Here is a 17,667-nt window from a genome sequence, read left to right on the forward strand (position 1 = left end):
AAATAAATGTAGCTTTTGAATGTAAACAACGTTACTCCAACTAATAATAAAGTTTTAATGCCACTAGGGCAAAATAAAAATAGTATTTTTTTTAAGTATTGGAAAAGGGTTGGGTAAATTATCTAAATAAAAATTTAGTAATATATTTTCACACCTTAAATCTGATATATACAACCCTTTAGAGTTTCAAGACCAAAAAGAAAGACAGACTTGTTTGGTTCATTTCGTTTTTTCTTGTTTTTTTTTATATTGGCAGCTTATGCATATTAATTAACAATTATCAATAGTTAATACAAATAATTAGCTACACTCGAATATACAGTATATACACAATGTACACGCAGAATATAATTTACATAAACATATAGAGTAAAAAAAAAACACTGGGCAAAAGGCGATAACAAAGAACATTTCGCTAGAGTTAACATAGGATGGATGTTTGTTCCTGGACAGGATGAGCCCCTCCAAGCTCAGTCGATCGTCTTCACTGGCGGTGCTTTTCGTGTCCGAGCTCGTATAAAGTCCTCCAGATACCAGCCCACAAAGGCCATTACACACAGGGCATTCAGCAGGTTAAGGGTCACCGCATAGCTTGTATGATCACGGATCAAACCTGTTCGAATAATGTGATATTAGAGGAAATCTATTACAGATATAACCAGAGTTTAAATACTCACCAATCAGTGGTCCAAAGACCATGGAAAAGGTGGCCGACATTAGCAATTGCAAACCGGCAGCTGCTGGCAATCGCTTCAACGGCACATAACTGGGTATAATCAATGACCAAAAGACCGTACGGAAGGCCTTGTTCAAACCCAGCCAAAGGAAGATGGCCATCATGGCATAAAAGTTGGTAGTCATCGAAAGGAACATGCGGCCAATGCACATGCCCAAAATGCCCACCACAAAGAAGGTGCGATTACTCAGATTGATCTTGGCGGTGATCAAAGGTATGGCAAAACGCACTAGCAGATCGAACAATCCCAGCGTGGACATGGCCAAGGCGATTTGATCCTTTTCAAAGCCCAGATCGGACAAGATGAAGGGCGTCAGAATGGCAAAATTGATCTCCACAAAGTTGATCAACGTAATGCCCACGGCCAGATTCACATATGTGATGTCCCTTAACAGATCCAGGTCAAAGAAGATCACAACCTTCATGTAGAAGGGTAGCTTCTTGCGTCTCTGGCGCTCCTCCTCATCCTCCAGCTCCTGTTTCTCCTTCTCGGTGAGCTCTTTCTGCTCCATCTTCTTCTCCTTCTGCTCCTCCTCGTCGGAGTCGTAGCCCAGGGCCTCCTCCTCCTTGATGCTATGACTAACCGAGATGCTACGCTGCTGCCTTCCGCCAGGATTCGAATCCTTGCTACTCAATCGTTTCAGCTCCACATGGCCATTGCCCTCGGTCTTGTCCCAGGTGTTCAAGCGATTCCGTGTCCCACTGCTATTGAGCGAGACCCGTGATCCAAACCAACCATCGTTGGCACGCGGCAAAACCGGTGTCTCTGGCTCCACCACATGCTTGATGATGTCCTCATCCTGATCCTCGCGCTCTGCCAGCGGTTGCTCCGGCTGCAATGCCTCTGCATCGCGATCCCGCTTCACCACATGCCACTTCACCGGCTGGTAGATCAGCGAACAGGCAATGGTATGCAATGAGGCGCCGGCAAAGAGCAGGGTAGTGCCTTGGACACCAAATACCTGCAGCATATAGGTGGCAAAGTAGGGACAGACAATGGGTCCAAGTCCTGCCACACCAAACTGATAGGCGGTGGCCGTGCGTCGCTTCACCTTGAAGTACGTGTTAACGGCCAGCGAGGAGGCGCTCACCGTCAGTCCCCGACCGAATCCATAAATGATGGAGAAGCTCAACAGGTAGACGGTGAAGGTGTCCGCAAATACCATCCAAAAGAGGCCGGCAAAGGTCAATACAGAGCCCCAAAGGGCCACCACTCGGTAGGTGTAGCGTCGGAAAAGTGGGCCATTGAGGAGACCTAAAATGGAATGGGAGAAGGGAGTTTAATAACTATTTTTATATATATTTTTTATACATATTTGATAGCATATTTTATAGCATACTTTTGGACACTCTTTAATGATTGATTTTAAATGATTTTTTAATTAATGATAATGATTTAAAAGGCACCCAGAAGTGTCAAAAAGAATAAGCTAGATATATAGAATCTTTTTTGTTTTTAAAGTTTTATGTAAGGACACCATTTTTACATATAAATATTGCTTTTAAATGCTTATCTTCAGATATACTCTATCATATTTACACTATAATGCTATATTTTTTACATACAGTTTCACAGAAAACAACTTTATCATATTAGCGGAAACGTAAAGTAGTCGGGTTTTTTAGTTTAAATAATGTACATAATAGTTTTTATCACAATGCCAAGTTCATGAGCTTGAGAAGATAAGCAAAAGGGCCTATGAACTGCCTTTAAAAGACCTTATTTTTTTTTATATACATTAATTTTCTCCTTACTTTTATATAGTCTTTTATCTATTGATGGTTTCATATATATAGCTCATTTAGCTATCCAGAAATTGAGCAAAACAAATGTCAATGCAGCTAAATATAAATGCAGCAATGATAATGATTCTATACTAGATACCTAGTATATCATCTAGTGTTAGATATATATGTATATATTTCTGTATTAATTTGTGTATATATTTACCCGTAAATGCAGACACAGCGATTTGTGTGTTGATGATGGTCGTTAGCTCGGAACTGGATATTCCCAGATTCGCCATGCGATCGCGGAATAGGATGCCAAATTGTTGGGCCAAAGCGAACGTCACCAGCTGTAGGAAAATTAAATATATTAGTTCTCTATATACTTTAAATTTCATTGTAAAGATATCTACATATATATTGGTCGAAAGGGGGTTTATTCAAAATGAACAAAAGATCAATTGTTCACTTTCATAGTGAGTGAACAAGGTTATTTAATTGTTTACTTAGTTGTTCAGTTGTTTATTCTTTATATATTTACATATTTAAATGTATTACTCAATTAGAAACAAACCAGAAATATACGCATTTCTGTAAGTGATACGTATTGATATTTTGATATGCTAATTTTTTTGATACATTTTATTTAGAAAAAAAAAATACCATAACTAAGTCAAAAAAGCTTTAATTTCAAATCGGAAAGCTGTTCTGTGTTAGGTTTTAGAACGCTAATAAATCTGCATACTAAACTTAAAATTTCAAGAAATTAAAATTTTTGTTGATTTTTTTTTACAATTTTAACGATGTAACCCCTTAAAAAATTAAAAAAAAAATTTAAAAAAACATTTGTTTTTGTTCCAACATGGCTAGAAAGATTCGCCTGTTAATGCTGATCAAGAATATATATGATTTGTGAGGTCGAAAATGTCCCCTTCATTAACTAAAACAATAATGAATTTGTAAGTGAACAACAAATAAACATGTTCATTTAAATTAGGCAAGTGAGCAATTCAATTCATTCACTCACTCCCCCCACTTACACATTGGGGAAAATGAGCAATGTTAACTTGTACTTACAATATTGACGCCGCTGGCAATGGCCACCAGCCAGCCCCATCCTCCATCCGGCGCCACAAAGTCCTCGCCCAGGTCGCTCTTGTCGCGTCTCTTCTTCTTCACCGGATGGGATCCAGGCGTGGATTGGGAATGCGAATGGGTTGTGTTGGTGTTGTTGTTGGTGTTGGTGTTTGTGTTGGTGTTGGTGGTGGGAGATGATGTTATCTTGGCCGCTGATCCATTCTTGGGCAGCAGTTGTGCGGTCTGCTCAGCCTCCGGCAGTCTCAGTCTGGATGCCTCCGTGTTGTTATTGTTGCTATTGTTATTGTTGTTATTGCTGAGATGGCCACCATTATCGGTCATCTTGGAATCGTGTGCAACTTGGGCTTGGGTTTGGAAGTGGGATCTAGGTGCTAGGAGCTAGAGGAGCTTGGGTTAGGTTAACGCTGGGGGTCTAAAGTCTGGATGTTGCATCCCTGGATGGCTGGGAACTCTGTTAAAAGTAAAGTTTAAACAAAAATAAGAAGGTATTAGGATTAATAACGAAATTTCATCAAAATTTGTAACTCTAATCATTCAAACATCACTTAAATGCATATTAACTTGATTTTTAAGATCTAATTAAGATATAATCAGCTTAAAATCACTTAGTAACTTGAAGGTTGTTAAATAATACACACAGTTCTGAAATAATCTAGTTTTTTACTTAATCCGAAAACTAACTGATAATTGCAGATTGTTATTATGGTCATTACAATTAATTCACAAATCATTTTTATAATTATATAAATTTTAACTGATGTCATTGCAGATTTGTGAGAATATTTATTTGCTTAAAACAATTTCACATTTGAGTGAGTTTAAAAACTCATTCACAATTCATTTAGTCATTCACCACGTGCAACAACATTTCACCATAATTCCAAGCTCTTGGTTATATTTGTTATCTTTGCTGTGCATAAATTATTTTATTATAGGTCTGAGCAAATTAGCATGAAACACAACATTTTATTAAGTGGATTACTTCACACCCAAACATAAAAATTAAAGCACCTCTATTCACTTGATTAAAAAAGCACTAATTAGCAATTAATATATAATATATATTAAAGTGATTATAAATAACCAACCTACTCAAGGCATTCGAAATAATAATAAATATAGAACTGGAACGAGACGAGTCAATATTTGAACTCGAACTGAATTGATTTGCACACAGAACGAACCGATTGTCTGTGTTGTTCAACAATCGATTACCGCTCAATTGAGCTTTGCGATTGTATTTCCCTCTTTTTTCACTTTTTTACTGTCTCAGAGCAACGCGAGACGGCGGAACGAAAGGCTGAAGCTCAACTGACCGATCAGCCGATCGGTGATATTTTTGGGCAACTCTCACTCTTCTTACGCTAAACGATCCGATACCCCGATTCCCCGATTCCGATTCAGGCGGTCGGGGCGGGGAGATATTTTTGGAAATATGCCTGGAAACGTGACTGCCAAAAGAGCAACAACTAAAGTAAATAATAGCGACTTAACACCCATTATATAAAAAGAAAAGAAAGAAGGGGAAAAAACCCCTCAATGGTTGCGTTTTGTTGTCAAACGGTTTGAGAGAGCGCCAATGCCGCCTTATCGAGCGAGTTGTTGGAGCTGGCTTGATTTTTCCTTTTCGGAATTTCGTATCCGAGAGTTTGCTGACCAGCAATGAGTTTCAACGTAAATACACTTGCCCGCAAAGACACACCGCAAAGACATCGAGATATCGCGCCGGGCACTGGGCCTTAAATGAGATCATTTGGTGCCAGCCATTTGATAAGGCAATAGGGCGGCGCCCTCGACCGCCCACCGCCGATATCTTCTAATTAATAATTATATTTGTTGGCCACAACACGAGGTGCCAGGTACCAAGGAAAGTTTCTCACTCTTTAGGCCCATGGTTAATGCACAGGGAAAAATAATGGGTTTGAGATACTTTTGATAAATGGGAAATTTAACTTAAATTTCAACTCCATAAAATGTAATATATATAAAGAATATATATAACATTTAAGTTCTCTTTTCGATATTAATAAATATAAGGTAAACAGAGAAGTAATTTAGTTATCTGGGCTTTTTAACCACCGGTTAATTGCCAGTTAATTTTTTTTTTTAATTTTGATAGCAAATTTGAGGTTCATTTATTTCTTGCATTTTATAAGCTTTTTAAGCCAAGATTGAGTTCTGGTTTAGTTTTTCTAAATATTATTAAAACAATTTTTAGGTATTTTGTGTTTAGAACTTAGTTATTGGGATTTTTCTGCTTAACATTTCACTAACCGGAATATTTAACCGTTGGTTAATACCCAACTTAATGATAAGTAATATATAAAGCATTTTAAATTTAAGTTCTCGTTTGTATGCCCATAAAATAATCACTTCTATACATTTATAAGACAGAAACGTATGTTTCTTGGTCTTTTTAACTGCCGGTTAAGGTCCGTTTAAGGTATTTAAATGTTTTTAAATAAAATCCCAGACCTTCCGTTTTTATTTCGAGTGTACCAACCGCCGAATTTGATGTGTTTGCTTGCTTTACTTTACTTTATGGAGCACCGACTGGCTTCTGACTGACTGGAGACCAAGTGATGATGATATTGTTGTAGTTCGGCGTCGATAGCGCCCTCCCAGCAGCTGAACTGAGTCAAAACGAAGCTATCCGCAGGCAAAGGCAGAAGCAGAAGCTAAAGATAAGATTCGCTGGCAAAGTTCGCTTTATTTGCGATACATACTAGAGGCGGCGGGCAACTGTGTGTACTAAAGGTCGCATGGCTATTAAAACGCTGCTCAAATATCAATTTTACAGCATTTTAATTGTCCGGCAATCAAGGCACAGTGGTCGAAAGTAGACTTTTGACTTGGCTTATCACAAAAACCAATTCGCACCGATACCAATACGATAAAAAAAAAAAACATACATATGTATATGTATAATTGCCACTAATTGACCTTAAGCCATCGAGTGAATCGGCTCTTTTGTTATCGATCTGAAGGGGGAAATGCTGGCATATGCAAGGAACATGGATAACGACGACAAATGGAATTTTTCAATGCCATTTAGCCACGATCGAACCATTGGCAATCAATCAGGCTAACACGTGGCAGAAGTTGGTAACAGGAAAAGCAGGAGCACAGGCACACGTGATGATTTTGGAGTTTATAAATGATAGTAACTTCTAAAGGGAGCTAGATTTATTTACATATATTTAATTATAATAATATAAAAGCATTAAAATGTCATAAAATCAAGCTGATTTGTGCTTCCCTTCGGGGTATGGTGACCTATTTAATTGTTTATCATTTCCTATGTCACCACAACACCACGCAACTGATATCATTTTAATGACATATGACAAAATTAAATATAATTATTGAATTAATCATATATTAAAACGAAGACCTGTAAGACATTAAACCTGAAAGGTTTCTTGCTAATAAGTAAAACTAGTAATTAAAACACACTTTAAATTCAATTACAAAATGGCTTTAAAGTTATTCATGATGTTTTAATTACGCATTTGGGATCATTTATGTAATTAATTAACAGATAGTCCCATTTACTTAAGTTGACTTTTCTGTTAAAACAACATTTAAAAAAAATTCCTTTCCCATTTAAAAAACAAACAGATCGTGTGATTATTCCATGACTAAACTTTGATCGCTGATCGACTTGTGCCGTTTCCTGTTCATTCAGTATTATTCACACCGAAAGTCTTGATAACGCTATACGTTCTATTGTTATGCACACTTTCTTAACTAAAGTTTGTTTCACCTAAATATAACTTCCAAGATTAGAAAGGGTTTTGTATTTTGAAAATGCCATTAAAAGAACTTTTGCGAAACCTGCTGTACGTACACATATGGTAATAAGTGTTGACTAACACACAAAGTCGTCATCGTCATCATCATCGTCATTTAAGACGCTTAAGTCTCTCAAGACGTTTTTAAGACATCTAAAGCTAAAAACAAACATCTGTATAATTAGAGCTTACCGCGTTTATACGACACTCTTCGCACTCCATAAAAAAACAAAAAAGAGACAGAGCAATGCTTGTGGGGATGCCCGTGGGGCAATAAAAAACATTTACTGCTGTCTACTTATGGTAGCCACTGTACTGCCCCCTCCCTGTAAGCCATAATCGCTGATGTTGGCCGAGAGGAATGGCAAAGGCCAGACTTTGATTGATGTGTGATTGATGGTTAGGAGAACATCACGTATGCACCGGTATAAAACGTTTTGGAAAAGCGAAAAAATGGTTAAAATGATTTCAACATAGTTTCATTGAATTTCGCAAGCTATTTGTATGCTGAGGAAAATGTTTAAAGTTTCAATAACTATTATTTATCTTTTGAAAATTGATTACTTTATAATGAAAAGTAGGTTACTTTTTACATACGAATATTTTGGTTTAAAACTACAACAATAATACATTAAATCGTGATGTAGATCATGTTAATGTTATTTTAATTCCCTGCGCTGTATTTATTAAATATTAAATTGTGATATTGATTAAATGGTATAATTAATGATATTTTTAATAAGGCTTTAGGTATTTTGTTCGAGATATTTAATTAATATTAAATACCTACTTTTATTTATGCATTTTTTCGTTTTCATTTTACTTTATACAATTTTAATAAATTGTTTCACTTTTAATGTAGATCGTAAAGTTAATGTTCTGAAGATTTTATTTATAACAACACTTATTTCGTGGATTATTTTTTGTATAAGTTTTATAAGGAAATTTACGTATATATTTTATAAAGATATTACTATTATAATTATTAAATCACCCTTTTAAATCTAAATCTTTCCAATTGTATATCTAATTATATATTAAAAGGTTTGGTTAAATTTTCCTTATGCAAAAAACTATAATTTTTTTGAAAAACTCTATTTGTTTCGTCGTTTCTCTTTGCTGATAACAAATGAAAATGTGTATGTTTCTTTGTATTATTTGTTTTAAAAACAACTCTTCTGACCGCTAAGCAATTCCAAAAATATGTGTATATATACATGTATGTATAAACTAATATATATATAGGTATATATATTCCCGATTCCGAGCACGTGTCTCGTGGAAAGCGCGCGCTTTGGGGGAAAAAAAAATTAATGAAAAATAGAGAATATCATTTGATTTGCTCTAGTGCTAATTGCTACTAAACTAAAATACAAATGCTAAAAAAACACACGCACACACTTATATAGATATGTATATAATTTGTTTTTTGTTTTTATATTGAGGCCGTACGTTTTATTTTTGTAAATGATTTTTTTTGTTCTCTCCTTATGTTGTTGCTTCTGATGTTACTTCTGTTGTTGTTTTGCCGTTATTTTGTTGCGTTCTTGTTGCGCGCCTTGCTTCGTTCTCTCCTTTCTTTCTGTCGCTTCTCACATTGCACAGTGTGTATAGAGTTCAAAACAAAACATACATTAAAACAAACAAAACAAACAAAAAAAAAACCAAAACAAAAGTAAAACTAAAACAAATCAAGGAGGCGGACGGGCGGCGACGACGGCCGAGGTACTATCGAGTAAATAGAATAGATTCAACAGGCGACGACTTTTCCGTTACGTTCACCAGCGCGAACTGAGCTGAACACTTTTGTGAATTATAGTATTAAACACCCAAACACAACACACACACACACACACACACGTAGGCGCTACTGCGACGCACACTTGCAGGCAAAAGCGAAAAAAAAGGTGCTCTGCTTTTGTCACAGTGTGCGTGTTATTTTGGTCTTTTGGCTTCACTTCTGCCGCTGCCGCTGCCGCTGCTTCGCTGCCTTTTTGGCCGCGTATTTGCCTTACCGTTATTGCTTATTGCTTGCTCTTGTTGTTGTTGTTGCTGCATTTGCCGTTTTGATAACGGAATTACTTTTTTTTTGTGTTGTACCGTTATATTTGCTTTACTGTTGTTGTAATTAGTTTTGTCGTCGCAGGCGCGATTATCAGGGGCAAATATACATACTTACATATATGTACATACGAACACTTGTATGGACATCCGCACATACATACAATCCACAAATATACACACACACACATATGGACGCATCAAGATCAGAGTGTATTACGTATACGTAAAGCGCACGCAAAAAAAAAAAGGAATACAGAACACAACCTCATAAATACATTATGATAGCAGCGGCGGCGATTAGAATTTGATTTTGTCATCGCCAGCCACCGTGGGACGAATCGAATTTAACGCGTTTGGGGGTCTCCTAACTGGCTGGAAGGTAATGAGTGGAAAACACGGCGAGAAAACTGCAGCAGTTACATTTAACTATGAAAGTAAATAGGGTTTTGGTTATTAAGCTAGTAAGAGGTTCTAATTAAAATATGATTATCGTAGAGTAAAAAGTTAAACTACGTGAGCTCTAACTCCTTTTCGCATTCTCCCCCTCTTTCTTCCCCTTTCTCCTTTTTCCCTCTTTCTTTCCCTTTCTCTCTCTCTCTCTCTCTATAGTATATATATTGATTCCAATATCCATCTTTCTATTGATCTCTTCATTTATATCTTTCTCTCTCTCTTTCTTTTTTCTCCCCATCACTCTCTCTTTATTAACTCCTCTATGCATCTTTCTAATGACCTCTTTATAGATTTCCATATCCATCTCTGTCGCTCTCTTTCTTCCTGTATAAACCACTTCTCTATCCATCTCTCTAATGATCTATCCATCCATCCCTCTCTGTTCATCCCTCTATCCATCTCTTTTTCTCTGTATCTTTATCTCTGGGGATCTGTAGAGTGAATTTCAGTAGTGGTCACAGGGAATGTTATCAATAAACTCAGCTTGTCAATAGGAAAAACGATAACAGCTTAATTAAAATTGAAGTTGCTCGTTACCTAATATGCTAAAACAATAATTACAAAATTAATGTCCAAAAAGGGGCCAATAGAAATTAACAAAGCTATATATGTTTTATAATCCAGCTAACCTAATCAATCTAAACATTTTTTGAACCAGTAATTTAAAATTGAATTGCACCAATTTCACCCAAAGCAACCTAGCTTTGAAAATCTTCAGAAACAATAGATTTATCTACCATTTAAATCAATCCTAGACCACTGTGCGTCTTGTCTGAGACGACTTTCCTACGGGAGGAAATGCGCGTAGTTGGCCGGCAAGTGACAGGCGGCAGGAACCCCGGCCCTCAAGTATTAAGCCCTCGGTGTGATGTTGACAGGCCGTCAATCGGGTAACAAGGAACGCGAACTCCAAAACCTGGCCAAGTCCCGGGTGTAGGGTGTCGTAACTAAATACATATGTACATACCTCACCCACCCGGATGGGCATTCGAAAGGTTCCAAGGCTGTCGGGACCCGTGACGCTTATGACGCCGATCGAGGATTACGCACGGTCGGTTGCCATGAGTTACCATCTTTGATAGTGCTTCGGGTTTATCTTTTTAGGTCTGTGGGGAACTTCCATTTCATTGATTTCGAGGCTCTTGGGGTTCGGTGGGGTCCAGGGGTCAGAACGAATCAAGTGAAAGGCTCGACTCTGTTTGGAATTATTAAATATACAAACGAGGTATTTATAGATACTTCGGGTATATTGATTTATAATAAATTTAAAGTATTTTTAACTATTTTATATATGTACCTATGGTGCTTTATATAATTTTCAAAAGAATATATTATAAATACCAGTTGAATATAATAATTAATTAATATTTTAATAGTAATACAATGACTTAATTAGTTTATGCCTGTTTTGATTTAAAACTTTTTAGAATTCAAGTCCAGCTTTTGTCAAGCATGACAACCTTTGGCATTGGCAAATTATCAGCTACAAAGTGCTATAAATAAATATATATATATTTTTTTTGAAAATTAATTAAAGCTATTTTCTAGTTTTGTCACCCTATTTACTGGGGACCGTCAAAACTCATTATCGTAAACAGAAGAAAATCTACCTTAACTATAGCAATTATAAACGGAATACAACATCGATCTGGACTGGCGGTAGACCTTTAGTCCCCCCCAATCATCATCTGGAGTGGTCCCAATTCTGGCTCGTTTGCGGCATTTACAAATCACCCGATAAGAACTCACACATTTTATTTGCCATTTGGCATTTTATATACATATATATATATATTTGTATATACATATATATATTTTTTTTTGAATATTTGCTCGGGTACAAAGACCAAGGTGGGTGTGTCGACCCATAAATATGGCAACAGCAGTTTCTTTCTTGTCCTCCAATGACGAGGATCATGACCACGGCCATATAATCGGAAGACCTAGGCACTAAGGCAGGAGACCTGCCTCCAGAGTCCCAGATAAGAGCCATGTGCGATGGAATTTGTGGAGGATGTTATAAAGTTGCTGCTTGCCACAGTGGAGCCTCGTTAAGTAGCTAGTGATGGGTATGAAATTGGTAGTGGGAAGCCATATATCGAGAGGAAAAATCGTACATATGTACATATATGATGTGATCAAAAATATCATTATACAGCAACGAAGAATATAGTTGCGTTTTTTTCTATGGCATTTTATTTAATTTTCTATAAATGATAAATCACTAAAAAACATTCTTAAACGCTTTAAATAATTATTATTTTAACGAAGTAAATCGTTCATATTTGGCAAGTTTATAAATTGATTTGAAATATATAAAATTCGCCATTGAATGTTGCACATAGCTAAGTAATTATTTTCATATAAGTTTAAACTCAAGTCAGAATAATAACAAATATGATTGGGATTCTCTATTCACTTTTATTATAGTTTTGTCTTAATTATTGGCTTTTAATATTTTATTATATTAATTACTGGCTTATCAACAAAGTAAACATATCCCTGAGCCCTAAAATATGCAATACATTTTAGAAGAATTGGTTAAGTGCATATCCCTAGAAGATGCCAAGCTTTTTTAGCATTATTTCCCTGTTAAAACTATAGAGATGTATATACATAAATATATATTCTAATAAAATGAAGTAGGGATATCAAAAAGGACTGCATAAAATATAATATATATAGATAAATATATATATAATATGAAGTAACACAAACCTTTAATATTTCTGTTGATTGCAACTAGATATTGTTAAGAAATCGAAATCAAATGAAGTGAATTCTTGCTGCTGTGTCTCTTTAATTAATAAAAAAAATATCATGTCATGTATCAGATTTAAAGTCAGAGTATATAATATTCTGGAAAAAAGTTACCTGCCCCGGGTGAGGCTCGAACTCACGACCTTAAGATTATGAGACTTACGCGCTGCCAACTGCGCCACCGAGGCCTTATGACGTCTACCTGGAATAAGGGGATACTCTTTAAAGGTGCAAATCCAACCTGCAAATAGGAATGCAATTTGGATTATTTTTAAACCAAAGGAAGTGTTTCCAAAAACAATTGACAAAATAATAAAGAGCAATAGAAGCTATTACAAAGCTAAAAACTTCTATTAATTGCATCATTTGGATCATTTTTTAATAGTTGATAGTTTGACCTTCATTTTGCTCCATTAAATCTGCTAATATTTTAATTAAGTAAAACTTGCCAACAAACACAAACGAATTTCAAGCTAAACTTATTTTGTTTATAAATAAAACTCTATACATTAATAATAAATATACAAAAAATCGAAAGAAAGCTCAAATGAAGGCAAGAAATGAGTGAGTAAAACAGAGATTGTTTTCGAGGAAAATGAAAGCAAGAACTTATTGACTTTCCAAGTAAAGATATCCATTTCCCAAACCTAATTTAAACAAACAATAAAGGAAACATAAACAGTAAACATATAAAAAGCTTCAACCAGCGAAATGATCAGTTATTTCCCTCTACATTTGTTTATACAGAGATATGATCTCATCCCTTGGTCTTGTGGTGCAGCAATAAAGTCTAATCAATAAGTGTTTGTTGTCACCATCCAAAGTTCAGAATCTAACAAGAATCTTGTGACGCCGCCGAGCGGAAGACAACGAGAAGGAGCTCCGAGATGGATCGAAGACGATGACTGGGGAAGCAGGAGAAGTCCGCCAAGCACGTGAATATCACGAGCAAAGGCGTTGATCATCAATAAGCGATCAATGACATTGCAAATGGAAGCGGAAAGCGGAAAAAAATTGAGCCAAGTTCAGGGAGTTTTTTTGTTTCTTAATCAGACAATGAATCATACACAAATCTACGTATATTTAAAGATATATATATGAGTATATATATATATGTATTTATTTCTATAAATATTTAGGAATACATACTATATATTTTGCTGATTTACTTTATTAATATGTCATGGAAGTTTCCAAACGTCCCCTATTAATTTTTTCTGATATTCCTGATAAGCCTTAGACTTAGTTGCTTTGTGTTTGATTTTTTTTGCAATGTTTTCACCATTGAAAACTGTTATCAATGCAATTGGCTTACACCTCTTTCCCTCTGGCTAGTCTATGAAAATTTGGCGACGAAACCAGTTTCCCGACACTTTAACTCGCACCGATAACTGGACATTGAAATTTAAATGAATTGTAACTCCCCCAGAGCGGAAAGTTACAGAAAAAAAAGAAAGAAAATACAATTTCGAAAAAAATGTAACGACAGCTTCAACGAGAGATATTCGATGGTGAAGGTTCAATGCACCTTGGAGCCCGACAGGGGGGCTGTATCTCTTATCAAATAGACACCGGGGGGAACAAGTATATATGTATGTATACATACATATGTATATCACGGGAAATATCTGCCAAAACCAGACATAAACAAACAGGAAGGAAGCCAGGGACGTAGTGGCAATAGCCAGTTTAAAACTCTTTTAAGGGAAAACCCTTTAAATCACTTTAAGCAAACTATATCTCTAACCATCAAAAGTCAAAATTAACTGGTATTTATGTGAATATTTAATTAAATTACCATTTCTCTAGTTTTATTCTTCTTCCATAAATTAATCTAAAAACTTGGTCATGTTTTGCATGCAAGCTTGTGAGTGATATTTTATATTTTTGTATAGAGTTTTGGTATTTTTAATAACAATTTAGGCCCCTATTGCTAAATTCGGGTTACGTTCATATGCTAAACAAATTGTTTGCCATTCGGTTTTTGTTGCCACTGTCAACATCGGTCAACTTAAGAGGCTAAGAGAGCAAAATAAACACAAATGGTGAAACGGGGCTCTTAAAATATTATCTAACTTGTAATTCGATAACTAGAATTAAAATAATCTTAATGTATCTTTAAGGTTTATCAATGTGAAATATACTTTCCTTATTTATGCTAAGTATTAAGATTTACATGTGTTTTATATAAGCTATAAAAAAGTATTCACAAAGTCTATATCTATATATATACAATATAAAGATTAAATCTATTAAAATAACCTTTTGAAGTCAAAGATTCTTGGCTGTAAGTATCTCACAACATCCAACAATTTAACGATATGTGCTCTGAATACTTATTTCGTGAAATCCAAAAATATGAACAGCCTTTTGAAATTCCGCCGCCATTTGGCTTTTGTTTTGCAAAATGACAATATACCCGGTGCCCATGAACTGTGTGTAAATACAGCACAAATACTACGTCATTATCCAACATACACAGAAAAAACACCATGCACGTCCAGTTTTTCTGTAATTTTGTATACCCTATCAGGGTATTATAACTTTAGTCAGAAGTTTGCAACGCAGTGAAGGAGTCTTTTTTAATCATATGTATAGTGTCTATATATATTCTTGATCTTGTGAAAACGTTTTAGAAAACAAATTATAACTTTTCCAGTTGTCAACATAATTCTACCTAATTTGAGATAAAGCCATTCTATATAATTTTATAAGTTAGGTTTTAATTTTATTAAAATCGGCTGACTATATCATATAGCTGCCACAGATCGTTAGATGTAAAGGTAAATACAAAACTGTGAGCGTAGGACTGTAAATCCCTCACACTCTCTCCCTCACTGTGCCTCTTACTCTCACTTTCACTCTGACTCTCCCTCTCTCTCGCTCTTTCTGTATGTGTATCCTCTAGGTGTTTCTCCAGAGATGCCTCTTTCTCTCTAGCGCTCACTTTCTCTGCTCTCTTTTCTCGGGGAGTATAAATAGAGGTACTGGAGTCGCGCGCGCTTCAGTCTGTTTGCGGCCTCCCGCCTGTTATCATCTATAGTGAAAGTGATTAGTGATAGTGATTAGTAATTGCCCTTAGATCCCAAAAATATATCTTTGGCTTACTTATGTATGATTGATGATCATGATCATGCAAGTGTATACAAGCTTCGACTTTTCGAAGATAGCTTACTCTTTTGTTTTTGGTTGAGGTCTTATCCAATTTCCATACACTGAAATCTATGGGGGCCAAAGTTAGCGAGACAGATGAGGGTCAGCCCAGATATTTCCTAGTTCCCGCCTGAAAGGGGAAAAGTATTTGAAAGTCGTGAAGTAACCTTTAATGATCATTTTTGTATGAATATTTGAATGGAACAAATATTATATTTGGCTACATTGAGAAAAATCTCCAATTAACTCAAAATTGAAAAAAACAAAACCCGCAGTAATTAAAAAATTTGTATATTTATTTAAAAATAGCTCAGTTTCCATTGGAAACATTTTATAATATAAAATTAAGCCTGAACTTAAATTCTAAAAAAACACTCTTCAAATGAGCTTTAAAAAAATAGGTTTCTTAACTATATTAAAGAATTTCAAATTAATTATCTCTAAAATCCATTTTATTTTTAAGATTATTATTTAGTCAACTTTAGGAATTGATTTTAAACCCATCCCGATTTCTGTATGTACAATATTAAGTTTCGAGTCAATTTTTGGAATGTATGGGTTTGTGTTTACCATTATGATGACCGCACCTATAATATCAGAATATGTATAAATCAAGGATTTCCTACTTTCACCCCTCTCTCGCCTGCATCCTTGCACAAAAGGACGAAAAGGGAAACTATACACATAAAAAGAAAGCACCCATAGAGACACACTCATTCACGCACAAAGGCAGCACCGAGGAAAGCAGGGTTGTGAGTGGGTGGCGTCACCAACTGAGCAACAAGTTTTACAACAGGAAGAAAACAAGACAGGACACAACAGGACAGACCTATATAAGCAGTGCTGCGCTTTTAGCTATTTCTATAACCCTAAAAGGGTATTATAGTTTCAGTTGGAAGCTTAAAACATAGTGAAGGAATCATTTCCGACCCTATAAATCATATATATTCTTGATCGATATCAACAGCCGAGTCGATCTAGACATCTTGGGTGGAAAAATGAAATTTTTAATTTTTTTCAAAATTTTTTTAGGGGTTACATCGTTAAAAACTGTCAAAAAATTCAACAAAAATTTTAATTTCTTAAAATATTAAATTGAGTATGCAGATTTATTAATCTAGTAAAAACTTACATAGGACAGCTTTCCGAATTAAAATTAATGCTTTTTTGGCTGAGTTATGAGATTTTTAATATTTGATTTTTCGAAAAAAATTGCCATATCAAAATATAGATAAATATCGATTTAAGGAATTTGAATATTTTAAATGCTTTAATATAATCGATTTCCCATTATCTTTTTTTCTCACAAAAATAATATAAACATAGCTGAATATTGAAAATAGGGAAAGCAGGGGCTTAAATCTCTTTTTATTTAAATTATTTATTGATTCTTTGATCAACTCAATGACAGTGTTGTGTATTTGGGTATTTTTCTTGGTTACTTAACTTTATTTTATAAACACAATGCTGGAAAGGATGCCCTTTTTTTATTTATTTCAAGTTAAATAAATTAAAATATATATATAAATAAAAACTTATATATTAATAATGACATTAAGGACACTGACTTAGCCCTTTTCTCTTCGAATTTATTGTCAACACTCGTGAATAGAAATTATAATTGCCAATGGGGAGTTGACTTTGTTTGCGGGGACATTTTCATTTTCAATGTTAATTTGCATTTTAAGTTGCACAATTGTAAGTCATCGCTGCCATTCCATTGAATTTGTATGGCAATTAAATGGACTTTGCTTTGGCCAATTAGGTTGGTAAACAAGAGGTTCAAGGAAGTTTTAATGCTAAAAGATGATTGGGACAACAACATTGTGGGTCTGAATACAAACACAAATGACTATTTTTTAGCTGCAAAAATATATTTTT

The 17,667-nt window shown here is 35.1% G+C and overlaps 1 protein-coding gene and 1 non-coding gene across 4 annotated transcripts; both read right to left on the minus strand.

The window, feature by feature from the left end:
* Positions 1-213: 213 nt before the first annotated feature.
* On the minus strand, positions 214-9,153 carry LOC110181759 (uncharacterized). 3 transcript variants are annotated; one of them, XM_020949622.2, is made up of 5 exons: positions 8,809-9,153; positions 3,542-4,013; positions 2,688-2,814; positions 678-1,991; positions 214-613 (listed from the first exon to the last, which is right to left on the minus strand). In XM_020949622.2, exons 2-5 carry the CDS (start codon positions 3,881-3,883, stop codon positions 471-473), a joined length of 1,926 nt encoding a protein of 641 aa, XP_020805281.2. In that variant the 5' UTR covers positions 3,884-4,013; positions 8,809-9,153; the 3' UTR covers positions 214-470. The 3 variants fall into 3 exon arrangements, with proteins under 3 accessions (XP_020805281.2, XP_020805282.2, XP_020805283.2); XM_020949623.2 differs by lacking the exon at positions 8,809-9,153 and adding an exon at positions 4,651-5,094; XM_020949624.2 differs by lacking the exon at positions 8,809-9,153 and adding an exon at positions 4,655-4,788.
* Positions 9,154-12,748: 3,595 nt separating this feature from the next.
* Positions 12,749-12,821, minus strand: TRNAM-CAU (transfer RNA methionine (anticodon CAU)). Its single transcript has one exon. It is a non-coding gene; the product is annotated as a tRNA-Met (tRNA).
* Positions 12,822-17,667: the final 4,846 nt, after the last annotated feature.

The sequence above is a fragment of the Drosophila serrata genome, unplaced genomic scaffold (assembly GCF_035046125.1).
Source record: "Drosophila serrata isolate PLE 108 unplaced genomic scaffold, ASM3504612v1 contig_276, whole genome shotgun sequence".
Lineage (NCBI taxonomy): Eukaryota > Metazoa > Arthropoda > Insecta > Diptera > Drosophilidae > Drosophila > Drosophila serrata.